The sequence below is a fragment of the Chamaea fasciata genome, unplaced genomic scaffold (genome assembly GCF_029207755.1).
Source record: "Chamaea fasciata isolate MVZ Bird 193981 ecotype frontalis unplaced genomic scaffold, bChaFas1.0.hap1 SCAF_8, whole genome shotgun sequence".
NCBI classification, from domain to species: domain Eukaryota; kingdom Metazoa; phylum Chordata; class Aves; order Passeriformes; family Sylviidae; genus Chamaea; species Chamaea fasciata.
The window spans coordinates 13,813,417-13,840,177 of record NW_027094093.1 but is presented as its reverse complement, the minus strand read 5'-3'; the positions used below and the strand labels follow the sequence as shown (position 1 = coordinate 13,840,177).

At 37.6% G+C, this 26,761-nt stretch overlaps 1 protein-coding gene across 2 annotated transcripts in view; it reads left to right on the top strand.

The window, feature by feature from the left end:
• Nucleotides 1-26,761, top strand: part of PARD3B (par-3 family cell polarity regulator beta) — a 393,257-nt gene that overhangs the window by 220,156 nt on the left and 146,340 nt on the right. Inside the window, exons 16-17 of one of the 2 annotated variants that reach the window (XM_066189749.1) lie at nucleotides 3,807-3,827; nucleotides 7,623-7,667. In XM_066189749.1, the coding sequence (XP_066045846.1) occupies nucleotides 3,807-3,827; nucleotides 7,623-7,667 (66 nt within the window). The remainder of the gene's footprint in view (nucleotides 1-3,806; nucleotides 3,828-7,622; nucleotides 7,668-26,761) is intronic. The other variant, XM_066189748.1, reaches the window with a different exon arrangement.

The window sequence follows — 26,761 nt, the reverse complement described above, 5'->3', positions numbered from 1 at the left end:
GTCTGACTTTGTACTGACCAGAGTTACACTGCATGCAACTTGTGCATATGGACTTGTGCTTAGAGCATAGTGTTAAAAATCAGGAAAACAAAATCAAAAATCATGGAAATAAGTGTTGTGTTTTTCCTTCACACTGAAGTGGAACACCTTTTTTTGGAACTTAACAGCAAAATTAAGAAATCAATGGCTTCTAAATAGGTCATTGGAAGGATATTTACCCTTTCTTTTAACAACTTTCTATACACATACATTTTCCCTTACATTACCACAGTTCTCTGGAGAAGAATTTCTATATAATATTTTGTCAGAATCCATTTTCAGTAGTGTTTTTTCTTTTAACTATATTAAAAAGGTAATTTTTGTAATGTTAATGTGAAATTTTTTTAATGTTGCATTAGAAAGTGTAAATCAGTGTGCTCTATGAAAACGAAAGGAAAGAAGGTGTTTTATTATCTATCTCCAACACCCTTACTTTCCATAAATCTTTATGCACAGGAGTGATTTCGGCTGTGCATAAATGTACTGTTAAAACTACAGCCATGGGAATAGTATGCAAACACATGAAAGTGTGGCTTGTTTTAACCTGAAGCAACATGAAATTGAATAATATGAATATATAGCAATTTTGTTGTGTATCAATTCAGGCAAAGAACTTTGTAGATTTATATTTGAGGATGTTGGTATAATAACCCATGACCACTATCCCAAGGTGCTGCTTAATTCCCTCTTCTTTCCCCCATCAAAGGCAAAACCCCATAAATTTAAACTGATTAAGCTCTATAGCCTGAAGAAATGGGTATGTCCTTTACTTGATTTGAAATGTGAGTGAAATATTGTTTGCTGAAACATCATTAGACATACTTGGAGTCCCTTAACCTTGGGGCATATTTATTAAAATATCAGGCAACTTACTTATTTAGGAATAATTAGCAAGTAAATGTGCAAGGTGTAAGGTATGGAGTATTCTGCAAGGAAGCCAGTATTTAACTAAATGCTAATATCTTTGTTAGTGAAGGGATGCATTCAATTACAGTTCATAGTTTTAAAATGCCTCAAAACAAAGGGAAACCCGTGTCCCATATCCAGAAGGATGTGGAAAATGCAATCAGGATGCTATTAGCTGCTTCATGCTTTGCTCTGAAGTAGATTATTGTTACTCTGAGTGTAATTTCTGTAAACTGAAATAAATATCCCAAGACATGGGCAAATGAGGACCAGACAGAGCTAATGAAGATCGGTCTTTCAAGCAGTGTTTGGATTCAGATACAATTAACAGAATACATTTGGGAGGTCCCTAGTGAGAGTGATGGGATCAGTGGCACAAAAAGTAGTTTGGTATTTTAAAGTCATTGTTTTGTTAACCGTGTTGTATATATGGAATACATTTATTTGTTTACTTTGACTTGAAACCAATTTGAGAACTGCATTTAGGAGCTAGTTAGGTTTGTTAGAGCATTAATGAGGAAATGGAGAAGACATCAGAATTCTGAGACTGTTGTAGGCCAATGTTACTGGCTTACAACAGTAACTTAAAAATCATCTTTGGAAGAGAAAGACTTTTCAAAAACAAAAATGTTATGGGTTAAGGAAAACCTATATCATTTATGGCTGTGATTATGCCCTTGGTATCAAGGGCCAAAAGAGATTTTAACATTATTCTAACTTATATCATGAGTAGCTTTCTAGTACTGTCGGATTAGATGTGTGTTTTCTGAGGCTCTCTGCAGAATCAATTTTTACAAATGAACACAATGGTGTTTTTGTGGTTTAAATGACTTTCAGATTTCTCTTTGTAAGATCTGTAAGTCAGGAATGAAACAAAATCGTTTCTTAAGTGATAGGTACACTGTTAACTGAATTGAAATGAGACTGAAATTAGGGGTTTTTTCTGTATGAAAAGAGAGACTTTTAACAAGGCTAATTTTGTTACCCAGTTTTGCACCAAATCAGTGCAGTTGAGGGGACAGTGAGTTGTGGCTTAAAGGCAGAAGTGGGCAAAAGAGCATATCAACTGTTTGGACAACTGGTTTTGTAGAAATCCTCTAGGACGCAAGGAAGTTTGTTGTGGAGCAGACTGAGAGCATTGTACAAGTTGTGATGGTGACACAGCGGAGAACATGATAACACATGCTTGAGGTGGTATTTTTTCAGTGCTAAGTTTGAGTGGATCTGTTAATGCAGTTAGATTATTAAAGTGTTATGGGAGAAAATAGTAATTAAGTTAATGTATAGCTAATATAAGAAAGGAAGTAAAGATGATAATGAAGTAACTTTTAAGAACACTGGTATAAATACTTTGTGTAAACTTTGTCTTAAATCTGTTCCCTATCAATGTTTTCAATCAGTGAATGACAGATTACATTAGGAACTCGTAGCTTAACCCTAGGAATTTGGAAGAAGTGTTAATGACATGCAGAAGACGTGCAGCGGGGGAGTTTTAGCCTAGTATGGTTTCTCTGGAACAGAGGTGAGAGAGGATTAGAAAAGACAACAAAAGTGTAAAAGAAGCCGTGATGGCCTCAATTAACAGTGTAACCTTCAAGAAGGAGTAGTTATGGCACTACAAGAAGATGAAGAAATTTGTATCATGCTAGCTGGGAAATTGTAAAACAATGGGAGTTTTTTCTGCCAGGAGAAAAATTTCCGTTTAAAGCTAAATGTGCCCAGTGAACAGCTCCAACTGTACTGCTGGTTCTTCAACAAGTAGTAGAAGTAGCAAATGCAAGCTTAAGCACTTTCATTCTCATGTGCTGACACACAAGATGTATCCCTTGGGGATCTTCTCTGAATACAATTGAATTGAAGTATTAAATCACTTCTAACAAAATTGTTCTGAAAAATCTAATTAGAGAAAACCTTGTACAGAAGAGAAAAAGAATCCAGAATCATGGTTTGGATGTGATTTATTCCTGTCTTTGAGTGTGTTGAACAAGGCATCCCAAATGTTGTGTTAGATGCCATTTTGGAAAAGGTTTACCTTTCTTTATTATTTCCTACTTCATAACTATAATTTTTCCTTGGCCCTTGTGCAAGCTTTTTGGTAGTCTCTGTGCTTTTCGACACTAAAGTGAGCAGAAATCTATTAAGGACTCCTAAAGCTTCAAGAGTGAGTGTCTGGTAGGTGTCTAGGTCATCCAAGAACAAATGCCCTTATGTGGAAGAAAGGTGAGGAGAGGGAATTCCTGAACAAACATATTTTAAGCCAGTGCAAGTTTACCCTTCCTGATACACACATTTTATTGCTACTGTAGATTTTTTTGCCTGTTGTCTTTGTATGTAGCACTTCAGGGCAAACCTAGAATAGGAAGCAGCATTTTCTAAATGGTAGTTGTGAGATAGCAATTGACACCATTTCTTCAAGTGATTTATGCTGCTCCTAGATGGTGAAACACTTCAGCCAGAAAATCAAACCGGCAGGAGAATTATGTCCTTGGCACTATCACTGACTAAAACTAATTGATGATGCACTGTCTTCATAATGATGAAAGGGCTGAGTAAGGATACAGTTCACCAGGAAAAAACAGTGACCTATTTGAGGCTTTGCTTTCTTATCATATGTTTATACCATAGAAACTGATGGATTCAGAGAAGTGTGGAAGCATCATATATATATGTAGTTTAGGAATACACCCCTTGTGAACTGATTCATGTACAATAAGAAATTTATATTTGGCTTCCTATTAACTAACAAAGGTACTTGTTAGGAAATGTGTTTTCTGAGAAATTCTTTTGTGTTTCAGTGTCTTATATTATTATTCCTCATTAACTGTAATTTTAATCCTTGTTTGCTTCTTTTCTGAGCACAGAACTGCAGCTGGTCTTCAAAGGTACGTGTCAGTTTGTCCAGCAGAAACACACTTTCACATGTTTAGAAGATTTTTTTAGTAGCTCTTAGTCAATGTGCAAAACTGATCCTTCACTTAAGTTGAATAGCTGCACCGTGTATGTTGTGAATGGTAGTAACTCTTTGGTTTGGGAAAAAATAATGCAGTGGTTCAGCAATTAAGCTGGGCAAAATGAGGAAAATTGGTTATGACAAGTGGCAGCAGCATTGATTTGTGCTTCTCTAAACCACAGTTTGGAGCTAGATTGTTGGCCTGTTTCTAAGCCTGGACTGGATGTGACAGAAACTTAGAGAAGTACAGAAGGTTGTAGTGCACTAAACCATTGGAAATCATGCAATTCAAATGAAATGGTTACCTTGAGCAGGGCACAGAAATGACAGTCAGAACATTATGTGGAAGGACACCAAGGCATGTTTGGTGCTTTTACTGTTGCTACGCAGTACTACTTGTTTTATTGAAGCAAAACAGCACTCCAGAGTATTACCATAGAAAATACTAAAAAACTCTGATCATCCATGGCATCAAGAGATCAGGTTTCTTACTCTCTGTAGTGGTTGTTGGCATAGTTTAAAAAAAAACAAAAAAACAAACAGTATCAGTTGTTTGCTATCAGCTGGGCAGATTTGTTTGCTTTAGTAATATTCCATTGTTCATAATCTGTGGTCTTGCTAGGCCCCCAAATATCCATGTTTTTCTTAAGTAGCTGTAGAACTTCTTTCATCTTTTATTTCAGCAATTACTTTGAGTACTGACAGCGAATTCATAACTGGTTTCTGTGGTGAAAATGTGGTCCCTAAATAATAGATGTTACTTTAAAAGAGCTGGTGTGATTTCTATGGACAAACATTAATAACTTCATGAACTAAGGAATCCCTGTGGTTCCAGGGACATTTCACAATGTGAAGTATTTGATTCACAAGTTAAGGAGAAGTATCTTCTTGTTTGTGAATCTGTTTCTTCTCTTGTATGAATCCTTCCCAGATTTTTGTTTGAGTTTTTTTTCTTTGGAGTCCCCAAATTAGATGGTTTCAAATTTTTTAAGATGTTATGCATTTAATAATTCTAGCTCAAGAATATACAGTAATTCTAGTGTCTTCATAAAAATAGTTACTTGTGCATTCCTAAGTGTGATCTCCTTGAGCTGAAATATTTCAGTTATTTGCAAAGTAATTACTTTTTGATGTTGCAGTATAAAAATAATTAATTTTTTTTTTTACTTGAGTTTTAAGAGTAGATGGTATTTTTTCCTTGTTTAAAATCTTCCAGGTGATTTTCTACAAAGACAGACCGAAACGAGTAGAGTGGTAGGAAAGAAATTTCCTTTTAGTTCTTGCCTTTTTTCAAAGGCCAGGAACTAGAGAAAGACTATTTTTCTCATAACTGAATATTTGTATCAATTTTGCACAACTTGCAAAGAAGTGTTTTCAAATGGTATTTTGTGGAACAGGATGTCCCTTGTACTTCGTAAATGAAATACTTAGTTACAAATATTTTAGTTACAAACCTTGGCATACAAAGTATTTATCTTCTGTTAGCCTTTTTCTAGTTTGGGTTTTTGTTTTTGCTTTCCTGTTGTCTTCTCTTTGTTTCCAGGGGAAACAAGGGAAGGAATGGAATTCTTATCCAATGAACTTTTCTGGGCTACTTCTGTTCAGTCTAATGAAAGATGGCCAGTCTAGAAGGCCCTGCCTAAGCGTAATAACCCATGAAATAAAAACTACCCTGTGGAGGTGCACACGTATTTTGCTCAAACTTTGATACAGAACTTTAATATTTGCATTTCCCAGGTTTTGTGCATGCGTGTGCTTAAACTCATAATGCTAACCTTGTATTTTGGTAAGATTATTTTTCATTTTTTAATCATTTTATTCTTCCTTTTTTCCCCTCCAGTATTAAAATCTAATTTTTGTATGTGAAGCTGGTGTGTAAAGTATGATTAAGTTAAATGGATTTATCCCTTTTAATAATGTAAAACTTAGTTTCAGGCAAACCAAGTCATCAGCATAGCTTTAAAAAGATATTGTGAACCTTGGGTTTTGTCTTTTTTGTTGAAGTTCCTATGTACTATAGTATTACCTGCTTCAAGTAATTATCATACATTATCCTGGTTGCCACTAGTGACTGCTATAATTAAGGTTGTGAATCAGTTTCCATTATAATCCCTTGTTTTCACACAATCATAACTTGTCAAATCACTAACCTTTAGGACCAAAGTTTTCCACATTTGTTTTGCTTAGAGAGAAATTTGGGGGGAGGGAGCAGGAAAAGGAGTTTGAACTATCCTTATAGTAAATCCTCGTCCAGTCATTTTGCATTGCAAGATCAAACTGCTTAGCAAGGAGTTCAATAGTTATCATTTCCAGGGACTAAAAAAAAGTTGAAAGATCAAGGAGTGCAGAACTTCCTTGAGTTTTGGTTGCATTTCTAATTTTGACTACTCTCCTTGCCATTTTGTTTAGCAGAGTCCCTACATAATGCTGCAAACAGAATTAGTCTTCCTTTATTAGCACCTATGTCCCATAAAACCCCTACACTATATCAATTTGCTGATGATCAGGTGACAATAAGATCACAGAAGTAGAGAAGAGATACAGTGGTCATTTTTGGATTCATTACTCCAGTTGTGAATCCCAGTCCTGAATCTGATGTTGATTTTTGAGGGTAAAACCTTCCCTAAATGTGAAGTGGGGAGGCAATATGAGAAAATATTTACTGTGATTATTTTCCCAGTAGTAACTCCTCAATGTCAGTAACTACTGTACTGCTCTCTCCTAGGTTGAAAACAGCAGGTTCTGGTATCATGGCAGATACCCCTCTATGTAAACTCTCTATAGTGACCACTATACAGAGCTTAAGTTTGCATTTATGGAATTTTTGGTATGACTTGACAATTTATTTTATCATATAAAGAGATTATGTTTTAAGGCAAGTTATAAGGGAGTGTTTGGGCCGGCAGAGTTGAAGGATAAGCTTTCAACCCTAACATTCATTTCCTGTTCTTGTTTTATCATCCCTAACATTACATTTACCACTGTTTCTTTGCATAGAATTCATTTTAAGAAATAGCAATTGGTTCTTCCCCTCAGCCCTCCAGGAGAGTATTTTAATTAGTTTCTTGAGATATATGATAATAAACTGAAGTTACTGAACAGAACTTCCAATTCCTGTTACATTCAGAATTTGCTCCTCCACTACTGTCTGCAAACTGTTGCTACTGCAAGTATCTTTCTTTATAAGATGTTGTGAAATACTACAAAGTTACAATTTATAGACAAAATAAAATCTAACATACAAAAAATGCATAAGCCTTTAAAAAGATCAGGGTTTGAGAGACCTTATTATCTGCAGAGGCCCCATGAGTCAGTGAGATGTCTTGCAGATGGGAAGGTTTCCACATCTGGATTCTTTTTACAATTGAGGTCTTTGATCTGAAAATGTTACAACTCTCCTATGCCCTGTGATTTGTCTGGCAAGATGAGTTATTTACAAGTGCAATTGCTCTTCTGACAACTCAGTTTTGAGTGTGTAAGTTCTGAGGTCCTGATCTGTAACCCACAAGGACTGCTGGTAGTCCTTTTATTGGTTTCAGAGGGCTTTGATTCAGATATTTGGACTTTGAAGCACCCCATGTGGATTAGGTAAAGAAAGGCTTTTTTTAAAAAATTATTATAATTTAAAGATTCAGGATGCTGTGTCTGAAATAATTTGACAGTGTTTCAAAGGCTTGTGAATTTAAATAAGTTTCTGATCTTTGTGTCTTTTCTTTTATTTCTCCAGTGGCAGATGAAAGCAAAGTTGGTTCGTTGGCCGGACACAAATCGGGTAAGCTGTCCTCCTATTTTGGAGAAAAAGTCAGCCACTTGAAAGTATTATGGGCAGTAAATGAAATCAGCTTCCAGAAACTGTGGTGATGAAGACACTTGCAAGTTGAGGTATTACTTTGTAAGCACTGACTCCAGGATGGAACGATGATGAATTAGGGGTTGCTCTTAGCCAGGCAGTGTATGCAGCCAAGTCTTTCCCAGGAAGAGCTGTAACTTTATTTTTCAGTACAGGTGTTGTAAATTGAAGAAAATGCACTTTCAAATAAGTGGAAGTGCACTCCTATGGAGTGTAGAGACTTTAACAATACACACTTTGAGAAAAACAAGTATTTCTTTGGTTTTTCTTCTTGCTCTGAGTTACACTTCCATTACCTGGAATACTGAAGACAGCCCTAAAAAAAATTTTGCAGAGTAAAAAAAAGTGTTACAGCTTTTCCTTTTCTTGTGCTTGTGCAGGAGAAATAATTTGGTTTTTCTCCAACTTTTCAGGTGATAATAATAAAAGCCATTAATCCATAGTGCTGCAATTACTGTACCTGCTTACTAAATAAGTTCTGCCAACAATGCCATGGCACTGTACAACTTGCAGCTGTTGTATTAAAAAAAGGCTTCCAAGGCAATGTCACGTAAGATTGTAGTTTTTCATGAGCTGTGGGTAAGCTGACATGAGAAAACTTAAACTTCCTAAAAAACTTGAGTTATTCAGCAGTGTTTTCTGATGTTAAAAAATCCTGAAGTTTCAGACTGCCCCTTCAGAGCACACTGCACATTGCCCTTTCCCATTCCATTGATAGATCTAAGAAGCTGAATTCATGTAAAAGGTGGTCAGCCATGAGATTCCTGATTGTTTATGGTATTCTTTCTCTGTACAACTTGGTGTCCTTCTTTAGTTCTCTGGTGTGGATTTTCCTTATCTGAAGACCTTTTCCTGAACTTAGTAGACAAATTCTTTTTAAATTTTTTGGCATCTTTCCTAAGCCTGTGAAGTTCTTGGATTCTCTTTCTGAATCAGGGAATAGTTCATATGTCTTGTAATACTATCACTCCTGGGAAGAAAAAATTTTCTTTCAACTTTCTCTTTTGGGAATGTGAAAGCTTCAAAGAAATGATCTTGTCCACTTGAAGAAGCTGAGGGTGTTGCCCTTGGGCTTTTCCCTGTTCAGAAAAATTACTACAAACATTGCAACATCATGCAGTTTACCAAATATCAGTGGAATTCACTGCTATCAAAGAATATTGGAGGGGCAAGAGTACAACTTTTTGGCTGTCAATTGTTTTAGGTACATTGAGCCCTTATAATCTTGTTTTTAGTAGCATTTGATCTTTCTTTTGCACACTTATGCAGATTCTTGAAAACTGACTTTGAAAAGTTTTCTGTTTGAAGCCACCTACAAATTTTATATGAACATGTGGACCTATGTTTATTGAGCTTTGACTTGTTTGCTTTACTTACTCCTCACAGATCTCTTACATATACCTAAGATCTTTTTTTATAAACTAAAATCAGTGGCCAGTAGATCACCCAAGGAACAAATACAAAAATTCTTCAAGTTGTTTCTTTTTTTTCCTTTAAGAATAAAAGAATCTAGCAAACTTCTGAGACAGTTGGTGTGTAGATTATTTTTATTGGTCCTATCCACTTTAAATACTGTTCAAATATCATTTCTTCTGCTCTCTATGTTCCATTTCCTAACACTCCATAAAGAGAAATCAAGCTGCAATTTTGGTTTCTACATTTTTCCATTCAAATGCGTAATGTAAAAGTCTGTTCAAGAACGTGGTGTACTTTTTCTCTGGTCCCTTTTTACTCTGTGCTTTCTGGAATTATATGTCATATGTGCAATTGTCTGGCGTTCAGTCCCACCACAGAACTTCTGTTTTAACATCATTCATTGTGCTGCCTTCCTGTAGGTACCGTAAGAATGTTAAAAGGGAGACATTGCAGCTTCTCGTGTTGCAAGCAAAACACAGTTATTTTCTCATTACAAAATGAAGAGTTTCCATCCTATTCTAGACTTCACAAAACTAAACGTATTTCTCTACAGAATTAATTATCACCTACTAACAATCAATGCAATTATCCTATCTCTCCTTCAACATGACTTGTTCTATAAAATACACAGCTGAGTAGTTTTCTCTAGGGAAATATCCTTTCTATTTCTTCTAGGGCAGTGGCTCTTCAAGCATTTAGTCTCAGCTTTTGGAACAGCTACTTTATCCGTCACATATTACACGTTACTGAGCAGCAGCAGCAGGAGTTAGAGGCATGCATTAATTTCAAAAAGCGTTATCACAATTCTCCGCAAGACTGAGGCATTAAAAGGATCTGTAGCTCTAGCCCCATCTGTCTCTTTGTATATTGCACCCACAAGCAGTAGTTCCTTTCCCCCCACTCTCCTTAAAAAGTAGATTTGATTTTTAGAAGTATGTCTGGGCATATCCTGAACTTGTAAGCATGTTCTGTGGAAAGATGGCTGGAGCTTTGTTCCAAATACACATATGACCCTTACAGAAATCTACCTGTGAATTCTGGTTCTCATACTTGGTCTGTATTTCGTCCTGCTGGATGGAAGACACCTGCCATGCTTACAGCTGTTCTTAGTGTGTTGAAAACGTTTTCCACAATGCCATCAGCAAAAGCATTGGAGTGCTGTATTGATGCACCCTCCTGGTCCTTTTCTGGAAAAAAAAAAGCAGATTTCAGAGTGCATGAGTGAGTGTGTGTGTCTGTGTGTGTGTGTAGACAGCTCTCTGAATCCTCTAAGAAAGAATTTGTCCTCTAACTTTTCTGCCTTCCTGTGTGCTCAGCAATGGTATGCCAATACAAATGATGAGAATGAGAAGCAGACAAGTGGTGCCTCTGTTGTAAAGCAGAGAAGATCCTTGAAAATTCACAAAGATGAAAAATCAGCAGCTTTAGCTTAGTTTTTCATAAACTCCTAGCTTTTTGTAAAAGCAGTTCTAGGACAGTTGAGAGAATATCTCTTATAAAGAACAGTAAGACTTGGATATAAAATATAACCTGATTTATATCAAATACTGAAATTGAGTACTGATTTTTTGCAGCTACTTTATTTTTTTTAATTATTTTTTGTGTTCTGATTTACTGCTTAGAACACTTTTTAGTATGTATTGACTGTCTGCTGAGGTCTCTGCTGACACAGCTCTTTCAGATGATGCAGTGCTGGAGAAAAGCTGATGAGTCTTTCTTTATGAGCTCTGACATATTAATTAGCAAAATGGTCAAAAAAGCTTTCCTATTTTTATTTTAATGTCACTAGACCATGCTTTTGGTTGGGGTTGTGTTTCAAGACAGTCTTGAGACAAGATGAATAAGATCTTATTTTCTTGCTGGCTGCTATGTGAGGAACATGTGACTGGGCTTAGTACCAGCAAGGCTGAGTGACAGGGGTTAGCTGAACTTGAATTAATGCTGTGTGGTTAAACCACAACACATGGCAAGAGATAGGGTTAGGACTTGAGAAGGAAAAGGCCCATTGGGATAGTTGGAAGGATGCTTCTGGTCAAGCTCTGCCCCTTACTGTTAATTTTGCTGCCAGTGCAGTTCCCTTATGGCTGTTCAGCCTGTAGGCAGGGTTGGTGTTCTGGGAAGGAGAGAGGGAGCTGTGCAGCTAAATCCTGCAAGGGCAGGCTGTGCTGGGGCCTGAGTGCCATCACAGCTGTACTGCTTTGTGTGTGGGTGACTGAGTTGTGCTTAAACTGCAATTCAGATGGAAAGTGGAGATAGTTTGGAATAATTTAGGTTAAAGGTCTTGGTGTATTTCTGCATCTTTTAATTCCAGGATGTATTCTGCATTAAGGACATTTTACTGAGGTTTTTTTAAAGCTAAGCATGAGCTATTGGAACACCAGAAAAATCCAGTGGTTTATGCGTAGTTTTGTAGCACAAGAAACTTCCTTTTAATCAAGGAATCTAGTGGGGGTTAATAGTGGATTTAGGAAAGACTACAGAAAGCTTAGTGCGTGCTGCTGGGCTTGTTTGAGGCTGGTGCCATTGTAATAGGCTTGATTTGCAGGTAACGCAATTATGTCTAAGAGGTGAATAGGGAAGTGCTGTTCTCCTCTCCTTATGCCAGACTTTATAATTTTATTAAATCAGCCTTCTTGCTGTTGTAGATGTCATTAAAGCTCAGCTTTTCAAAGGGAGCATAGGGTTTAGTACTGAGTTTGTAAGGATTTATAAAGTTACTAGGTCCACAGTAGAAAAAGCTCATGTAAATGGCTGAGCTGCCTGGCTCATGCAATGAAGTGCCTGTCCAAACAGGGGCCTTGCTACTAACTGAAAGCATATATCATATGGAATCTGACCCTTCCCTTTGTATTTCTGAGAGGAGAAAAGAAAGTTGGTTTTAGTTCATTTTATTTCTCTTTGAGGATAAGGCTGCAATACTTGGCAGCTTCAGTCATTCTTGTGAGTGTGAAGAGGACTTGTCTACTTCACAGTCTGCAGTATACCTTAGCAATACCAGTGTAGGCTGACCTATATATCTTGGCTTGGATACTGGATATAACCAAACTGTGGTGTCACTGGAAGCTGTGCAATGTGATTTTTCCCTTCATTCAGCCCATATGATGCTTGGTGCCATTTCAGTGTGACTGGCACAAAAACAAACACATGTACCTTTCTACGATGCTTCAGTTCACTCTATTACCCACAACTCCTGCCTGTGTAAGATTTGAATCATTAAGCTGTGGGTTATGTTTGATGTTTTATTGTGGGGAATATTTTTGCAAGAGTTTTCACTCTTTCCCTGTTATATTCACTTGGGCATCTCTTCCTGAATGATTATATTCTTGTGGTAGTGTTGTTGTTCCTGTTATTATCAACATTATCATCATCATCAACTTTGATTATGATTCTCCAAGCAAAGTGTTGCTTTGAACTTACAGTTCCAAATAAATTCTCATCTGAGAATATGTATCAGATCATGCAGCTGAGAAGCAAAAAATAAGGTTCCTTTTTTTCCACACTTGTGGAGTGAATGTTTTCTCCTTTATTTATGTCTGGTAAAGTATAAAGTCAAGGATGTTACATTGAATCTATTATGTTGTTGGGGTTTAAAACAATTTCTAGTCCAAAAATTAAAATGCTCAGTTTTCGTTGAATCCCTGGCTGATGTGGTTTTTTTTCTTTTCTTGAAACACAACTTGTCTAGTGAACCTAGGTGGATACATTAACTTACTTAATACTCGATGCAAATATGGCTTTGCTACCCTTTTAAAATTGAATTTTTTTAACACGTATAATAGTGTTGAATATTATGTTACATATTGTTGTAACCATCTTCATTGGTTAGAGCTGGGAGGGAATGGGGAGGCTTGATTAACATTGCTACTTGCACGAAATGGTAAATATTTGTGCATGAGAAGTTTGCCTTATCACTGACTCAGGAGAAGGAAGGCTGGACACCGTTCTGTGATTCAAACCATTATTCTAAATTCACAGAATTTTAAGTATTCTTGAATTTTAGTGAAAAGCAGTTTGTAAGTCAAAATCTCTTCTGAATGTCAGGCTGGGGGTCTTTACAGTCCCCCATGCCTGCCAGGTCTATGTGGCTGATAAACAGCTCTCAGATAATGTACTTAGATGGTTCTCCTCTGTGGAAGGAAACAAGCACTCATATTTACTCTTGAGAAGAATAATTTTATACTCCCAGTAACTCACCAGCTGTAACTATTCCTTTGACAGCTTTTTTTTCTGGGTTTTTTTAAGACTTTATTAGCTGTGTGATGATGATTTGTTGTGACCCCTTTTTTGTTAGGTCCTGAGAAACTCATCTGTAGATAAAAATCCCCCACTTGAGGGTGATGTTTGATGCTATGATGTTGATCTGAAAGCTTGCTGCTGCTGAAGAAAGCAGTCTTGGGCATCATGCCTCCTATCTGCAGTTGCCTGGTTTCCATTACTTCTTTATTCCAGTCCCACAGCTTAGCTGGTGAGATGGTTAAGAGAGATAACCAGCCAAAAATTAAATCAAGACAAAAATGAATAGTGCTGAGATTATCTCCTTGAACCACCCATTTGAGAGACAAGCTTGCATGCCAGTAGAAGGGAAGCTCAGCAAGTGGATGGATATGAGAACTGTGAGGCAGCTGTCTACTAAATCACCATCTTTATTAAATTCGAATGCTAAACATGCATTGATTATTTTTTTTTTAATTTTTATTTTTTTAACACTGTTTTGCTTGCCATGAACAAAACCACTTTCTCCGTAGCAGGACCAGGGAATAAAAAGTGGCGGTAAACCTCTGCAAACTGAACAAGAGAATCCCTGCTGTCTCATCCTTAGAATATAAGAATCTTTTCTAAAATCACTTATTCACTTTGATTTTATGAATGCTTTGTGTTCCGTGACTCTTAGTGTGCTTTTTATTAAGATACGACAGAGCAGTGCCCGTTGATCTTTCTTTGAATTACAGTTATTAAAGTGAATGGATCTGATCTGCTGAGAACAATAACAAGCTTGCAGGAGAAACCTGTTTCCCTCCATGTTCTTGTGTGGGATTTAGGATCTAGAGCAAAAGTGAATTTAGACCAACAGCAGTGCAGATGCAGATTCGAGGGTCTGTAATTGAGGTTTTATAAAGTAGCATATTGACTGAATATGTTCCTGTTATCCCATGGTAGCCTTGTATTCATAAAGGCTGAGCCACGTGTTTCTGTCCCCGTTCTCTCCATGCCAGCATTATTATTCCTATAATTCCATGATGAGCTGTTGTGGAAAGCTAACCTAGCAGAAAAATAATTCTACAAAAAAGAATGGTATCCTGGTTTAGTCAAGGGAGCAAGAAAAAAAGAAGTTCAGGAGAAGAGAAGAATAGTTTTGTAACTGACATTTTTTGATCCTGGGATCAGCCTAAGCTGAAGAAGTTGACTGGGGTGGAGGGGGTAGGCAGACACATCTGAGGGAGAAAGTGTGGATGAAAGAAGATTTGCGGATCTTCAGAGATGTCTTTGTGCTGAAAGAAAGGAAGTGGGGGAGCAAGTTTGAGTCTCTTTTATTGTCCTGAGGACTAAACTGAAAGTGAGTTTCTGAGAGTTTTCACTGGCCTAATGGCCAGTGAAAGTTGGTATTGTGTATTTTTGACTGTGTGATGTTACTTGCTCTTCATCTACTATGACTGTCTCTTGGTTTTGTTTGGGCTGCTGTGCTCTGGGTCTGGTCCTGTCCTGAGGAGGGAGAGAGGATGGAGCAGTCCTTGAAAGCAGCCTAGTCTGACAAGCAGGGAGAAGCTTTCGTAAGGGCCAGATGGAGTGAACAGGCAGCTCGGACAGAAAGTTGTTTTCCTTAAGAATGACATGGACTAAGTTCCCTACCCGAGGTAGGGTTTCTTTCAGTCCAGTTGATCACAGAAAGCAGCTGAACCAGAGAACAGATGACCCTGTAAAAGCCTATGTTAAGCAGAAGCCTTTATTTCACTCTGTCTCACCCAGAAAATGATAGTTTTCTGTACTACAAAAGGGTAGTAAACCAACTCTGGCTTCAACAGCAAAGCCCTTTTCGTGTTCTCACTTTAAGAGCAAAAGTGCATGTACATCTATCGAGAAAGTCTTAAACAACTTGGACTTCTCTGTGAAGGAAGCTTGTGCCCTGAAAGGGGACCAAAGTAAGATATTTCCATTTGACAAGCATGAAATAAAACCTGAAAGTTCCTGCAGGTGGGAACTTCAGAGAGTACTCCTCTGAATGCATAGCTAGGGAACTGCCTGCTAAAGCTGCGACATGAGTTTATTAGAGCAAGATGCCGAAGAGGGATTCTGTGTATGAGGAATGCCTTACTTTTTAATTGGGTAAACTTCAAGTGTATAACAGAAAAGATAGCCTTTTCCCAGAGGAGAAGGTCTGATCTGGCCAAACTACATATATCCAAACCACAGTCTTCAAAAGTAAACAATAGTGGTGAAAGATTTGCTTCTTTTTGATCACGTCTCAGTAATATGGGAATTATGTATTACTCAGTATGAATTGTTGGCATCCAGGGACTGCAAACCAGCAGCCTTTTATCCTTGGGGATTTCTCTTTGCTCTAGGAGCAAAGAACAGGATAGGAACTTTGTTTAGTGTGACTTGGGAAATTTCAAGCTCAGTAGCTCCCCAGTGTTACAGCCCCATATGATACAGAAGTGGGAAAAGTGATAAGGAGGAAAAATTGGACACACAGGTATTTTTCTAGCCATGCATTAATACTAATTCTACTTTTTTCTCTTTTTTCTTTTCTTTTTCTCCTTTTTTCTTTTTTTTTCTTTGGATTTTTTTTTTTAGTTTTTTGTTTGTTTGGGTTTTTTTGTTTTGGGGGGGGGGTTTTGGGGGGTTTTTTTAGTTTTTTTTCTCCTATTTACTCTTTCATTTCCTGAAGTGATTCCGGGTATATTGTTGTATTAACTGAGGCTTGGAGGTGGGTTTTAATGTTCACATTCCACAGTTGCCACTTCTCCCCATGGTCAGTATTGCTGAATATTGCTCTGTGCAGAATGCAGTGAAGCAGGTCGAGAGAACATTAAAATCCCCAGAATGTTTAAGTGGTAAAAAATGAAATAAAAGGTAGACATTTAATAGTTGTGATGAATGCATCCACTGAACATGAGGCCTGCCGGTATTTGAAGTAAGCGGTCATGTGTCTGTGGCAAATCCGTTGCATGCCCGCGTGCAGTGGGCTGGAAAAGTGATGTGCCTGCAGAGCTCTGTCTGTTGTGCAGTGAAATTCCCTCTCTAGGAAACAGTGTGGTGCTGGCAAGAGTTACCAGCTGTGGGCTGTTTGGGGCATGCATTCTCCTCCTTAGACCTGGCAACACTTTCCACTGTGACTGTCTGTGCTGAGCCTGCCACATTTCTTGTCTTAGCTGAAAGTTTCTGCTCTGAGTTGGAGCTGCCTGCTGCCTTGTGTTCCAGGTTGTTTCTGACTCATACAAGCGTAGGAGAGGTTGTAAATATGGTGGATGTGTCTGGAGGAAGAGCGCAGAAATAAAGCTATCTCTGAAAGGAAAAGCAGTGCAACTCTGTTAGCGCAGAATTTCACACAGGGTAATAGATACTGCAGTTCTGCAGAAGTGGTCATGTGGACCTGACATCTTGGTATCTCGGGATCCTGGAATATCACATGCAGAAAGAATTGTTACTAAATTTTAACTGACTGGAGATGGCAAAAACCCAAGAAAACTGGCATTAGGCCTGAGCAAAGGTTAAGCAACAGTATATTTGAAATTTGAAGACTGTAAATAAATCAGTGCTTTTCATTAAAACTGTGAAGATTCAAAGGCACAGCAGCCAGCAAAGCAAGTATAATGTTTAAAATCCTGGGGGCCTCTTGCTGTATGTTGATCTTTTAAGCAGAGAGCTTCTCTGGTGATGGTGCCTGAACAGATGGCTCATGAAAGTGCCTACATGACTGATAGTAAGCTGGTTTCCATCATGGAACTCCTTCCTTGGCCCTAAGAAGAAAGCTGAGAACAACAAGTGAATCCATCGTGTCTCCTGCCTTTTTAGGGCTCTGTAAGGCTCTTCAGTCATCAGTTCTTTAGCTGTTGACAGCCAGACTGCATCCATTTCAGAAAGCAAAACTAATTCCCACAGTCTGTGTCTTCTGTAATTGAGGAGAAAGTGATGATGTGATTCTAACACCCCTGCGTAACATTTGCCACCCTCTGCAGCTAGAACTGGAGTCACAGCCTTCCTGTCAGTCTTTTCTCTGACTGTTGGTTTCATGTTCCTTCGAGCAATACCTGTTCTTTTTTCAAGATTTGTGCTGAATGATCTGCAGATATTCAGGAAAGGCCTTCAGAGTATTAGGTGCTGAAAGCTGGCTGTGATCAGTGTTGGCAGCTACTGTGGTTCTTTCAGTTGCTTGTTGCGACCGAAGAGACCAGCAGCCACTGCTGCATGCCTCATTTTATTAATACTTCCCCTCCAGGAACTGTTTTTTTCGCTGGGCATAATATTCAGTGCTGGCAGTGGGTATCCTTAAGTCACTGGTGCCAAGGAGTTAATGAATTTGGAAAACTTCCCAGATAATACATCTGGCCCTCTAACTTACATTTTGGAGCATGAAGTATGAGATGTAGAAAGAAGAGCACTGAACTAAATGAGCTCCTAGCTGAAGAGAGGAAGGGTACACTCCCTTTTTTTTAAATTAGTTGACTGAAAGTAAAAAATCACATAGTCCCACAGAAGATTTAACTGTTGTGGGTTTGTTTGGGATTTTGGTTTGTTGTTTTGTTTGTTGGGGTTTTTTTTATTTTGTTATACTGTCTATTTGCCAGTTGCATTATCTTCTGATGCTTGAGTATAGATAGAGAAGCATTTTTTAATTCTCGACCTTGAATGATTCTTCAGCTTCATTTTTTATTTTGAAATCCCATCATGTTGAAATGTCAATAAAAAGGATTTTGAAGGTAATTGATATTTCTAGTCCAGCTCACTTCTGGAGTAGTATCTTGTTCAATGTTTGCTTTCTATAACATTTGAAATAAGCCTTTATTATATAAAATGGGTTGCTGGTGCTATTTATTAATGCACATTTTTGTATAATAAAAGCTGTGCAGTGCAATATGGTTCAGAAATTAACTCTGAAGAAAATAACTACATTGCTATTTGTATATCTCATAAAAAAGCATTATTTTTAGTGGGTCTTTCAATACAGCAATGCTACTTAGCACTTACCTACAGAGCACTCCAAAAGTACCCAGAATATCATCCCTAATTAAGTGTCCTACTAAGCCTAAGAGCAGAGCAGGAGAGTTTTTCTGTACATAGCAGTGACAACCCAAATGGAAAGCATTTTGTAGAAGAGTAGAAGGCACTTCCTTGAGATACCATTGACTATCAGCAGGTACTTTACCTCAGGCAACGGTACCATGCTCCCCTTTCAAAACCTATCTCCTTCTGTGTTACCCATTTTTCTGCCTGATGTCTTAATAGATGAAATTTTTCATTTGCTTTTATTTAGTCTTGCATGGGGTGATGTAGTTTCTGATCGTGCTGGTTTGGCCTACAGGTAATAAGCATAATGATTGCTACCATAATTCTATAGAAGATCCCTGTTGACATGAGATCAAACTTATTTCTATTTGCTTGGGGTTTTTTAAAGAAATTAAAATGCCAGTTCCTTCCCTCCACACCTCCCTCTCCCAAGTAATGTGACATCTGTACACCGAGGCTAATGTATATCTGATTCGTGCCCTTTTTGATTATTCACCTTCGATTGTGAAAATTCTTGGTTGGTTCTCTTATCTAAATGCAACTTTTATGGATTGAATGTCTGTCTGTGAGGAGAGTACATCTGTGACCTACAAGGCTCACTTGCAGATTCTCAAGGACCAGGCCATAATCAAGTCCCAAGAACTGTTGCTGCAGACCATTTTTCAGTAGAGCTTCTGTTCTAGAGTTGCTCAGTTCACAGACTGAAGGGGATAGGAAGGAACCATTTGTCCAGTGTGACCACTGGGCTCAGGGCAAAGCAGAGAATTCTATGGAGAGAGCCAGACCCTAGTTCTACAGTTTGCCCAATTTCAAAATGGTGGTTTCCTCAGAGCCATAATAGCAGCAAGACCCTGACTCTGCTGCACTGGCAGCTTAAATAGAGACTGTGGCCTTTCCAGTGCTGAGGTCAGGACCTGGCAAACAGAGGGATGAACAGAACTAGAACTCAGCACTGGAAGTTTGCTTCTGTTACTGAAGGGTGACTGCATTTACAAAGATTACAAATAAAAACCTCTGTTACCTTGCTGTGGCACTTTTCAAGTGTTTCTGTGCAGGAGGACCAGACCAGAGGATCTGGCAATTGATTTGTTTGGGTCTTTCATGTAATTACAATTTTTATTGCTATCTGCAGTTGGCATAAATTCCTGTGTTCAAAAGGAGTTGTGTTTTTGGTTGCCAGTTGTAATGCTGCTGTTGACAAACAGATGTTATAAAAGAGAAATTCAATATAGTGTAGTTAATCAGATGCCTCTTTTTATTGCTTTATAATCTTCTCAGATGCCTAATTCTGAAAGCAAAATGACAAAATTGTTCGATCGAAGCTTCTGGAGTTTAATTTCTTTTTAAAAAATAGCACAGTTTAATTTTAAAGGTACCAAAAGAATGAGCATTACATGAAGGACTAAATTTTGTCAGGAGTTGCATGGAATAACTCACTGCTTATGACTGAAATGTCCATCACAAAATAGTTGCAAAGAATAATTCTCAGTCTGAGTTTAGACTAAAAGAGCAAACACATTTAAGGAAAACCATAGAGGAGAAAACGATTTCTTGCAGTTATTCTTTTTCTGCCATTCTGTAGGAAATATGGATAATTCATTAAGTCTCAGAAAAAACCCCTTTGCTGTCCTTTACTCAGGTTTGGTTTTCCTGTTCTCTTTTTGTGTACAGAGCATGGGTGTAGTGTGCAGTAGTCACTATGTTATCACCTGTTAAGTGTCATGGTTGACACATCACGTTACAGATTCTATGAAACCGGAGCCATTTGAAGTAAAACTTTCCATTCAAGTGTCAATTGAAGCATGGGTTTTATTTGCTTTTTTTTTGACAGAGATTGTTCTTTTACTGTCTCCTAAAATAACTCTGATATTTGTTTTCATTTAGGAGAGGAAAAGGTAAGAATATATAGTTAGAGGCTGGGAAGATAGGAAGCTACTAGGGGAGGTGGAGGGGAGCTAGAAAAGGGTGCTGGGAATGGGGAGAAAAGGGAGATTGGGCATGTCAGTAGGTGAGAAGATGCAGTGTGGGAAAGGTTGACATAACTGAGAGATAGGGAGAGACTAGCTTGTGTTGATCTAGGACAGGAGGGAAGAAAAAAGGTGGTAACCAGCTGTGCTGTAAAGAAACCTGCTTTTTTAAGTACAAAGAAAACCAGCCAAACAACAGAACCCCACAAAAACGAAACAACCAAAAAAAAAAAGTGACAACCGAAAACCCCCCACCAACAGCTCACATGTAGAAAAATTTATATAAAACCTCTGTTAATTAGAAGAATATAAGTTTGATGGCTGGGAACCTGAATCTTCATCTTCCTGCTTCAGTTCCTTGTTGCTGAGACACAGGTTGTGCATGTTTGTCTTAAAATGACGTCATTAGTGTTTATTGAAAAACCCTTGCTACAAAGGCTTTGAGAAAGAGGCATGAAGGCTGTTTACTGCTGATGTCACATATCAAAGTCTGTGCTCAGTACAGAAGGGGGAGGGGAATTGCTCTACATGTGGAAGAAAATACTAGACCTTTCCTGAAAGAGAGAAACTGGAGTTTTGTAAATAAAATTGTCATGATATATTTGGGGCATAAAATGAAAGTCTATTAGAATGTGTGCACAGAGAGAGAAAGAAATTGGACACCTCTGCTATAGCATTTTTCAAGCCTAAGCGCTTTACTTTGCAATTTTAATAGTACTCTTTTAAGGTCACTTTTTGTATATAATTTTAATACATAGTCTGTTGCTTTAACTACTTTCATTAAAATTTTATGAGCCTTTTCAGAAAATCAGATGGGAAATGCAAATAAATTATGCATTTTATTTAGTATGTAGTAGATACAGTATTACTGTATGTGTAAACAAATAAAAATGTTTATTAATATAACAAACACTATGCTGAAAGATACTGCTGTAGTCTATAAACCACATAGGGTATAAGGAATCACTTTAAGTAGCTGGTGCTGAACCAAACCTCTAGATTTGGAACAATACAGAGTGATGGTATAAAAAGATAAATAAAGTGGGGGGGGGGGGGGAGGTATGTCATGAATTATGAGGCACACGACTGAAGCTGAAAACCTTAAAACATTCATTTTCTGAGAGCAAGTACTTAATATTTTATAAAATCACACAGATACTCTGCTTGCTTAGTTTGCTTTCTCTACCGTGCTTCTCCTCGTGGCAGAGCTCAGCAATAATCTTTTAAAATTCTGACCCGAGCACTCACCAGTCAGCACAGTGCTATGTGTCAGTGATTAGCTTACCTGTCTTTTTACTGCTCCTTCACCCTGTGAGATGCCAAAGCAGCAGAGAAAGTATATGTAGCAGTGAATGTTATCAGTGATCAGAGATGTGGGTATATACTTGATTTCTTCAAGCTAAAGTAATGTATTCATTTAACTTCTGTTTGATGAGAAAACCCCAGCATCATAGGAGAGAACTTCCTAGCACCACTTGTGCAGATCAACACAAGCTTGTTTTCATGGCAGTTTGGGGATTTTTTTAGGGGAGTTTTGGGGAAGTTCTGACGTTCTTCTGTGTGTGTTGTACTTCATGTTAACTCTAGATAGAGGAGTCTTCTCACCTAGAGTAAAAAATCGTAAAATGATTGAAATGTAGAGTAAACTCTGCCCTTGTTTGTTTGAGCAGTTTCTCACCTCACAGGCAGCCCTGCTCATTTCAGTGTTCCTCAGACCTCAGTGACAATGCGTGTCTGCAACCACAACTCCTTTCAGACCTGTATGACTGGCCTCCACCTCTGTCTTTCTATCTTTAATCTTGTTACTGCAAATACTTTATGATTCAGATTGAAAGAAGGGAAAATAGACATTTTAAGAAAGTTTTTATAGCTAAAGAAGCAGAAACAATAATTCTTCTCCAAGTTTAATGATGAGTGAAGTTTCCAGTGCATGAAGAGTCTTCGCTTGCACTGTAATTTGTGTTAGCAGAACAGAGTGCCTGTTTGAGTAGTGGTTTTTAGAAAAGGGAAGCCAGGAGTAACTGCTGTAGTAAATAGCAGCTATTAACAATCAGAAGGCCAACAATACTAGAATGACTAACACTGAAATATACTTTGCAATTAGAGCTTCCATGTGTTTATAACCTTTGGTAAGGAATTGTTCTTAAACTTCAAACAGAATTTCTTAGTACCTTCATACAAATCAATTGCACTGTAGTTTTCAGTTAAGCAATTTAATTGCTTAATCAGACTAAGAACCTAGTGATTAAAATTTAACAGTTTTGTGGTATCAGGCAATATCAATATTAGTTCTTACTCAGAGTAGCTGGTTTAGATCAAACTGAATGAAATAGAAGGCATGTTTGCAATATGCTTTAGCACGCAGGAATGTCATCTAAGTCTTCTCCAGAGTTAAGAGTACAGACACTGAAGAGTGACATAGCAATAAGACTATATTAAAGCTACCACAGAACACCAACTCCAAATCAGAGAGCTTCTGCGCTAGAACAACTTTGAGGGTTGGATTTTTCATTATCTATGTTGAAAAAAATTATCCCATTCTGTGAAGAGCATCTAGGAAGAAGGGACCATTCTCTCAGAAATGACATGAAATACAGAAATAGCAAAAACAGTTGAAGAGAACATAGTGAAATTCTGCGGAGAGGTCTGTAGTCTTGCCACTCAAAAGCGAGCCAGTATTGCAGGAATATGGGTAGTCTTGATCAGAAATTATCAGAGATACTTAATATTAATTCTCTTTTGCGTTGGTGTGGGATCCCACACGTCAAGTGCAGTGGGATTTTGGCCCATGGTTCTGTGTGTTTTTACAATGCAGGCAATGAAGAATTGATAGAAACAGGAAGCAGCAGCATCATTTTTGGTGGTGGTGATGGGGATGGTGTTGTTCTGGACACCTTTCATCTGTAACACATCCCAGGAAGTTAAAAGTTATACTGAATCAGGCAAAAAGTCCTCTTTCTGATAGTATCAAATGCTAATGCCTAATGAGAAATACAGAGATGTGATAAGTTTGTCTTACTTTCCTTCAAGAGCTCTCCTTGCCTTCAGATATTCAGGGATTTAAAGACGGAAGGCAAAAGAATAGCTTCTTTTTAGCTGACAATCTTCAACAGATCTTGTTTCTCTTGAGTTTTCTTACTTCCCTTTTAGCATATGTAAACTCTTAGTACGACAACAACAGCAAAAAGTATTCACAAAAATGTTTATCAGGGTTGTTGCTGTGAAGAGAAATTATGACTGATTACCCATTTCTTTCTTTTACTCTTTCAGCAAGATCTGAACCCAAGTAGTAGCTTTCAGCTGCTTCCTGGGGATCTGCTTTTTCGCAGGGGGTACAATTAAGCATATGGTAGAACAGCCATTACATTTTTTATTCTAATAACATTAGCCTCAGTGTTTCAAAATCTGATTTTAACTTTTTGCTCTGAAGTGAATTCCATAGTATGTTTCACTATCCAGTATGGGGGTTGACATACTGTGAAGCTGTAGAAGCAGCTCCGAAGAAGAGGCTGTCAAACAGCTCCGATTAACCATGTGCTAATATGCGTGAAGTTTTAAGAATCGTGTTAATACTTTAGTCATTGATTGCCATAAGTCTATACTCAGCCACAGTATGGCTTGTTCTGCATTATCTTTTTCAGGATATGGAATGGCATGTATTTTACAGATTAGCCAGTTTTCCCTCTGAATGTGGAGAAAATACTGGTCCAAAGGCAAAGACTAAAGAAGGTGAAAATACTTGATGAAAAATAGGATACAGGGCAGAATACAGATGCAAGTGTTCACTCTTGATACACAAGAAAAAATTAGCATAATCATGTGGCTGATATTAGGTTTTTATGTAAGGAAATCACTGGACACGAGAGCTCTTTTCTTACTCGGTCAACTTGAAAAAGTTAACTGCAGCATTAGCCACTTTAAAAAAGGCAAAATAGGATGTGATATTGCTAGAAATCTGTCAGAGCAGCTTAATATCTGTGACATTGTTCAAAATGTTTGTTCTTAATGTTTATGAGACTGACTTTTATGGTAGTTGGAGCAAAAGCATATGATCTCAAGAATATAACTGATATTTGTTATTTAGTTTTAAAAAGCTACTAGACTAATAACACAGGCAGTGGTTTCCAATTCTTAGATGGTCATAGCATGAGCAGAGAAGTGATGTGTTTGCAAAGAATGAAGTTTTATAGCTTTATGTTGTATAACTCTATACAGCCAAATATATCTGCCTTAATTTGTAAGTAAACTGTGTCTGTAGATAATATCTGTGTTTTAGGGGCAAAGAGATATCAATGTGCTATCCTTCTAGTATTAAAAAAGGAAAATATAAAATTCAAAATGAGATTACTATAGAAAGGAAGATATTGTTGCAAATGATTCAGGGTATTAAATGGCAATATGTCATCTGCAATATTATATTAGCATTTGAAAACCTTTTACTGGGTAAATCTCAAATTAGTCTAACAGGAAAAGGTTAATAAAAGTATCAGTCCTTTCTATTTATTTGTGCTGTATATCTGACAGCATTTTCTTGAACACCCATTTATGTCCTAGTTGGGTGGTGATCAACAGTAACTCCTGCTTGGCACATTAATGTCATTAGATTCCGTGAAGGTGCTCTGCCTAGAGGTCAAGCCTTGCTGAAGTGAACTGTCAGGCTCAAAGAAAACCAAAGCTGTGATAAAGGATTTGCAGATTCCTATTTCAGAAGTTAGCATTATCCAGCGTATTTCAATGAATTCCACCAATCTTGACCAAAGACCCAGTAAAACATCAGCAAAGGAAGAATATAAGAATATATTATTTCTTCATATAAGAAAAAGAACAAATCAAAGCATATTGCTTGGAAAGTGTGGGGATTTTTTTAATATGTTAATACTTCCTAATTTTTTTAATGCTATAGACCTAGAAAAAGAACACAGTAAAAATTTATTGTAATGTAAATAAGTGTCTTCCAAATTATTTTAACCTTTTTTTTTTTTTTTTTTAAACCGGACTGTACTCACCAGATGGACACACAAGATAAAAAATAACCCAGGGGAAATACTGCAACAAACTATTCTTGTGAACTACCATTGGCAGAGATGCTGTTGCTTCAGAATGCACACACGATGATGTGTTTAAAGCATGAAGTAATGTTTCAGAACTGCTGATAATCTATGATGATGCATCTTTGTGCCCTTTATACTTCTAAAGCTATTAACTTCTTTCCAGGCATTTGATTCCTTGAACTAAGTGAAAACAGCGCTTTCAAAGAGTGAACAGGTTCCTCTTGAAAGGCACATGAACCCATTTGTTTCTTCTTACTCTTTTAGCAAGACCAGGGTGTAGCTGAGAATGGCTTTCTAGATTGTTAAAGTAAGAAAAAGCTTTTTTTAATCTACAGTTCGCTACTTTGAATCCACTACAGGCTGAACTTACTAACATCTGACACTCATGCTGTAACTTGTGTAAAATGAGTTATTGTTGCCAGCCTCTCTGTGGGCAGGGATGTAATGCTAAAATGTGGCACTTGCAGAGTACAGTGATCAAAAGACAGATACAGCTGGTATTAGATGGCAGACAGTGGAAAAGTGTTCATTTACTCCAGCAGAGGATTTGGTCACCAGGCTTGAATCAAACTGAAAATTAACCTACCTGTCCTACTTCTGGAGTCCCTTGAGGAGCATACCTAGGCCTTGATCTTGGATTAAGGCACTTGAAAATTGCAGCTGCTGTCAACTGTTCCTCACAAAGATTAGAGTTCAGTGTTAATTTAGGATATTTCACTGTACTGATGGATTTTGATTGGATCGCTGTCTCTGAAAAACCTGCCTGTTTCTGTAGAAAAGTTGCCTTTGTAATACCAGATTTTGAAATTTCATCCAAGGATCCAACCACCAAGTAGCTGAAATAGATGAAATTGGGCACTGATTTTTGGACCTGATACATGGCACTGTTTCAGTTTTCTGACAGAGTTGATCAAGCATCTGATTATGTAAGGACTGTATTATCCTCATCTACTCATAGCTAGACTCTGGTTCATTCTTCAAGAGTGTATGGGATCACTGAGCAGAATGATGTGTTTTCTGCTAATATTGTGTCCCAGTCTGGAGGAAACCTTTATTTTTCTAAGATATGCTATCTTGGGTTTGTCTGTACTAAAATGTCATTTGACTGTGCTTAAACAAGCTGTCCTGGTTGAAGTATCACTGTGGTTGCTGCTTACCATCCTAAAGACATTTGGAATTTTTGATCATAATTTAGGATAGGAAGTCAAGTAATTTCTCCAGAAATGTCCACATTGGTTGATAAGGGACATCACCAAGAAGAATTGGAAGGACCTTTTCTTCTATTTTGACACCACATTTCAGCAGTGTGATGCCATGTTATGTGTGTGTGCATGTACTACTCTCCATTTGTTAAGCT